Here is a 5,804-nt window from a genome sequence, read left to right on the forward strand (position 1 = left end):
TATATACGACGAACTAAAGGATCATTATTGTGAGATGTAATGTGAGAAAAACAGGGCGGTTAAGAAGTTGAAAGAAGACGGAGAGAAGGAGGAGAGAAAAAAAAAAGATGAAGAATTATTGTATCTATATTCGGAGGTGATCGATGATGTATTCGAGTCGTGATTATTATTATTATTATTATTATATATTATGATTATTGTGTATAGTTAAGGCGAAAATGGAATTTTAGACGAAATTATCGAACTCGAAGTACATAGGGAAGCGCGAAATAGTGAGAGAAAGCGAGAGAAAGCGAGAGAAAGAGAGAGAATGCGAGAGTTGAGAGAAAAAACAAAAAATTTTTTTTCACGGTGATTGCACACTGTAATGTCGGCGAGCAAACAAAAGTCCCCCTCCCCTCGAGCGAAGAGCGAGAAACGGCAGAGTAAAAATTGAGATAAAAAGAAAAATACACGTCACGGCCAAATGGGTAGGAACGAGATAAGAGGAAAGGTAGAGAGCACATGCGTAAAAAAGAAAAACGAAAACAAAAATTGATATAATCAACCAGAATTTCGATACGATACAACGCATACAAGATGAAACAATAGCAGGCAATAGTTTGGGTTCGCTGGAATAATTTCGCATTTACCGGTACACAAGGCACACATTTTTTGACGCAACCAAAAAGATAAAAACGACTCAATCCTTGTTTTCTTTTATACGACCACCACAACAGCAGAAAAAAAAAAACCAAAATAGCAGATGGAGAAATAGCCGATGAAATAACAATATAATTAAATATCTATATATTAAGATATACATATATGTATGTATGTACGCACGCATACGTACATCTAGTGCAACAAACAAACAAACAAGCAAAAGAAAAAAATAAGTAACAACAATAAACGCGAACGCGTACGCGATGTGCTTCCTCGTTCGTGACAATGTGGCCCGATCGAATTTCCATTACCGACGAACTCCTCAATCTAATTAAACGATCCCCCGGTTTTGCGTTTCAAACATTTTCTCCCGCACACGACCAATGGAAAGACAAGAAACAATTCGATTCGAAACCGCGTGACGGCACATTGTCGCGTCCCAGGACGAGCAGAGGAGGAGAGGCGACAGAGGCAAAAAAAAAGAGAAAATGAAAAAAAAATGGTTAGGCAGAGAGATAGAACGAATTCGATTCAACGCGCGGGACGAGCGCGACGAAATCGCGGAAACGAGGCAGTATACTTTTCAGTACATACGCACGTATGTACCCTCCCGATCGCACCCCATCCGTCTCCTTGATCGAACTCCAGTTTCCCCCTCGCGATCGTAGGCGACCGTTATCGATTTTCGACGCTCTCGGCACCGCGAAGATGTCCTGCGGTCGACGCGACTCGGTTAAATGAAATTCCATCCCTTTCGGCCCGTAGACCTCGCAAAAAAACTCAGATAATTCGGACGCAAAATTGATATAGAGACCAAACAAAATCCGTTGACCGGTGGGACTTGATTTAATAATCGCGCCTTCTGTTTTTCACCGCAGCGTATCAATTTTCCTCGTAAACGTTCCTAATTAATTGCATCCCCGATACATTGCGCACATCCCTTCCTTCCCATCCCGGTTCCCGAGATCCTCAGCAGCACGTCCTTTCTTACCCGTCCTTATGCTCCACTCCTCACCGGTATCCTCCACAAACGGCACACACCCTCTCATGTTTCCAAAAACCCACCCCCACGACCCCCAGTCCCTCCACTAGCAAACCGATCAACCAATGTGAGTGAATGTGTCAACACGTGCTAACAAGGGAAAATAGCGGATAATTCATTGATGATTAATTAATGGCGGAGAAATAGCAAAAGTAAAATAAAAATGAAAAAAAATGCAGTAATATCATAGAGAAAGCGTCGAGCAAACACACCACGACCCAGAAAGCGGAAGAAAAAAATCGATCGATCGGGAATAAAAAAAACGTACACACACACACATTCGTCGGACTGTGTAGGGACATTTTGCATCAATTGTGTAAACCACGAGACAGAGGGAGAAAGTGTGCGTGTGTGTGAGAGAAAGTTAGAAAGAAAGGGAAGCTTTCAAGGTGAGCAGAAAAAAAAAAGTCGAGAGAGAGAGAATGCGCGTGTGGAAGAGCGAAAGGTTAAGAAGTGACTAAAAATGATTAAAAAAAAAAGTAACGAGGAAAAAGTAAAAGCGCGAGCGAGAAGAGTAAGACGACGGAAGCTAAAAGAAAGAAAAAAATGAAAAAAAAAATACAAAATGTACGAACGAACAATTGATACTGTCTTCGTTTTTTAAAAAGTCGTTTCTCCGTTCGACACGCTACTATATGACTATTGACATTTGTCATTGGATAATTACCGACGACGATGAATTGTCATTATTATTACGGAACTATTGCTATTATTATTGTGACGAATGATTATTAATTATTATTATTATTATTATTATTATTATTATTATTATTATTACGTGGTACAATAAAAATTTAATAAGCATCCGACGTGCATCATGTCTCGTGACTATTATCACCTCTCTCCCCTATAAAAACGCGCACAAGTTCTCTCAGTTCATTTATCTCTTCCGACTGGAATAGCATTGGTGACCCCACTCGCGCGAAAATAACGATATCTTGTTCATAGCTCGTATAAGAAAGTATCTATTTATCTCGAGGCCTTCCTCTATCATTCCTCCTATTGCAACACGTATGATACCCGAGATACCCGTGAATTCATGAACAGGAATAAAAACATAAACTGTTGTGAAAATCGTGATTTAAGGGAAAAAATCGTTTCGCTTAGGAAGAAAACGAAATTATGTATGAGGTCAAACGAAATCTTTATTAAAGATCCCGCGGCATTGAAACAAGCAAGAAATTATACATGAAATAATCTCCTTTTAGATAACCAAAGATTATCACAAAATTTTCCATACTATAAAGTTTAATGAATTTATATGGAAGGAAAGTAAAGATTAAATAATAATAAGTAATAACAGTAAAGATTAAAAATGATCAATTAATAAATAAAAACGATTACTCGAAGTCTCGCGAGAATCGTTTTCGTCTTTAAATCGTATCTCGAAAAATAAAGTGTATAAACAAGGGCATGATGAAACAGGAATCTATAGGAATATGGAAAAACAGTAAAATCAATTGGGAAAAATAAATGTTTGCGCAGAGTACAATGTGCGATCGTGTCGCGAGTCACATATACACCAGGGACGGAGATTAAACGGAACCGTAAGACTATTTACGTCACGGAACGCGTCGATTTTCGATACTAAACCCGAGTCGGTCTAAAAGATGACACACGTGTCAGCAGGGTCATCGTGAGACGAACAGATCCGTTGGTCTGTATCGGTAGTCGGGTTTTAGTACGCGACGATTAAGCGCGAGAAAACAATGCTCCGTTTCGGTGTACGCGGGAGATCAATCTGTCCCGAAAGCTTGGAAAAATGTCTGGACACGTTGGGAGGTTTCCGCGAAACGTCTAGTTATATATTCAGTTTAGAACGCGACGTATCCAAGTCACGTACAACACGTTTGATCGATGCCAAAGCACAGTCAAACAGAGAAGCCGAGCAACGGCGATCGTCATCGACGTTGACGAAGCCCGCGCCGGAACCAAGGAAAACCTGCCTGTACGATCTTCACGTGGAGAATCGAGGTAACAATAGGCTTCCGAATTATATTATTCATATTTTATTTATATGTATGACGTTATAATATTGAGACTTGGTTGAGATGAAAGACCTTCGTGTACGCAAGTGTCTTTACTCTAATTATTAATTTATTTTATCTAAACTAATTTTATAAGGTGTATAAAATAAGAGCTGTACGTCGTATTATGTCATCAGGTAAAATCGTCAATTTTTCCGGCTGGTTACTGCCAGTACAATATCAAGACGCTATTGCCGCGTCCCATGTACACACAAGGACCTTCGCATCGCTATTCGATGTCGGACACATGCTCCAAACGCGAGTTACCGGGAAAGATGCTACCATTTTCCTGGAATCTCTGACTACGAGCGATCTAAAGAACTTAGAAAAGGGTAGCGCGGTTCTCACCGTGTTTACTAATGAGAATGGTGGCATTATCGATGATCTGATTATCACGAAAGATGATGACGACAAATATTTTGTCGTATCTAATGCCAGTAGGAGGGACGAGGACTCTCGACTGCTTCTTCAGCAACAGGTAAACATAAACCCGATTACTATACTACGCATTTCTGGCAAAATTGTATACTATGAGAATATTTAAGAAAAATACGATTTACTCAAGAAATGAAAAAAAACTATTCTTATTAATTCTGTCTTTGAATCGCAGGATGTTTTTAAAATTCAAGGAAAGTCGGTGAGCCTGGAATTTCTACATCCCTTGGAGCAAAGCCTCGTCGCTTTGCAAGGACCCACCGCGGCATCGGTCCTTCAAACAGTCGTGAAGTGCGATTTGAGAAATTTGAAATTTATGAGATGTATGAACACCGAGATACTAGGAAGTCCGATCAGAATATCTCGCTGCGGATACACGGGAGAGGACGGCTTCGAGATTTCAATGCCGGCGAAAATAGCCTGCATCTTGGTACAAATGATCTTAGGCACACCCGATACGAAATTGGCTGGCTTAGGAGCCAGGGACAGCCTAAGGTGAAATTTTGCTCTACTAAATACTTAGGAAATCTACCAGCAGAATAGAAGTTAAGTTACGTATCTGAAATGAGTCTGAGGAAAACGTGCTAAGCTTCATTTCATATTTCATTAAACGAGATCTAGAAGTTTCTCTCACTCTATCGTAATAAAATTTATCAGTTTCGAAAGAATATTTAAATATTCACTTCCTATCATAAAAATTCATAAAAATAATTGACTATTTAGATTAGAAGCAGGTCTCTGCCTTTATGGTCATGACATCGATGAAGAAATAACCCCAGTCGAAGCTGGACTCTCTTGGCTCGTAGGTCAGTGCAAAAAAAAATATATATATAATCTACAGCCGAGAATTTACTACAAATATATGATTATCTTTTTTATTTAGCCAAGAGAAGAAGAGCGGAGGAGAATTTCCCGGGGGCAGAGAAGATACTTTATCAGATTAAGTCCGGGGCTAAGAAGAAGCGAATAGGATTGACGATCATGCACGGGCCACCGGCTAGAGAAGGCGCGTGTATACTAACGCCGGAGGGTGAACACGTTGGTAAAATCACTTCCGGTGGTCCCAGCCCGACTCTTGGCCGTTCAATCGCTATGGGATATGTGCCCCCGGAACTGGCACAGTACGGCGGCAAGGTCCTGGTCGAAGTTCGAACGAAAACGTACAAAGCGACTGTTACAAAAATGCCTTTCGTGAAAACTAACTATTACACAGCAAAATAAACGGATTTCTGTTTATAATGCAAAACTTGTTGAAAAGTGGAAAATTTCATGAAACCTTCTGAATGACTCTTTATGTCGTATGGGAGAAAGACTGTGGAATTATAATATACAAATGAGAGTAATTATTTTTTTATTCCGAGCGAAGGTTGAAGAAAGTTTCGAGAAGTGTTTGTAAAAAATTTGTAATAAAACCGCCAGCAGAGGAATTGGAACCGAACTATTCATCTCCTTGCTATCAGAGAGCTCGAATCGTCGCTTATGTATTCAGTATTGTGTATCTACCGAAGTTTTTACTATTAAATTTGCGAATAATTAGGAAACTTACCTGTTTGGAAAGGGAAATGTTCACTCTGACCAGTTTTAGATCCTTAATACTAAAAAACGAATAACTAAAATTCTTAACGCAGAAATAAGGATAAATACAATGTTTATAT

The 5,804-nt window shown here is 39.5% G+C and overlaps 1 protein-coding gene across 1 annotated transcript; it reads left to right on the forward strand.

The window, feature by feature from the left end:
- Window positions 1–3,275: 3,275 nt before the first annotated feature.
- LOC108626055 (aminomethyltransferase, mitochondrial) lies at window positions 3,276–5,690 on the forward strand. Its single transcript, XM_018026464.2, has 5 exons — window positions 3,276–3,661; window positions 3,852–4,192; window positions 4,325–4,644; window positions 4,873–4,955; window positions 5,033–5,690. The coding sequence occupies exons 1-5, from the start codon at window positions 3,397–3,399 to the stop codon at window positions 5,368–5,370; spliced, it is 1,347 nt and encodes a 448-aa protein (XP_017881953.1). The 5' UTR covers window positions 3,276–3,396; the 3' UTR covers window positions 5,371–5,690.
- Window positions 5,691–5,804: the final 114 nt, after the last annotated feature.

Source organism: Ceratina calcarata, unplaced genomic scaffold, assembly GCF_001652005.2.
Source record: "Ceratina calcarata isolate Rehan_Ccalc_2016 unplaced genomic scaffold, ASM165200v1 scaffold39.2, whole genome shotgun sequence".
NCBI classification, from domain to species: domain Eukaryota; kingdom Metazoa; phylum Arthropoda; class Insecta; order Hymenoptera; family Apidae; genus Ceratina; species Ceratina calcarata.

Excerpts from the sequence above, each read along its gene's own strand:
- LOC108626055 (XM_018026464.2), top strand. The coding sequence starts at position 3,397 with ATGCTCCGTTTCGGTGTACGCGGGAGATCAATCTGTCCCGAAAGCTTG. Across the intron at positions 3,662-3,851 it reads TCTTCACGTGGAGAATCGAG|GTAAAATCGTCAATTTTTCC; the intron begins GTAACAATAGGC and ends TTATGTCATCAG. Across the intron at positions 4,193-4,324 it reads GACTGCTTCTTCAGCAACAG|GATGTTTTTAAAATTCAAGG; the intron begins GTAAACATAAAC and ends TTTGAATCGCAG.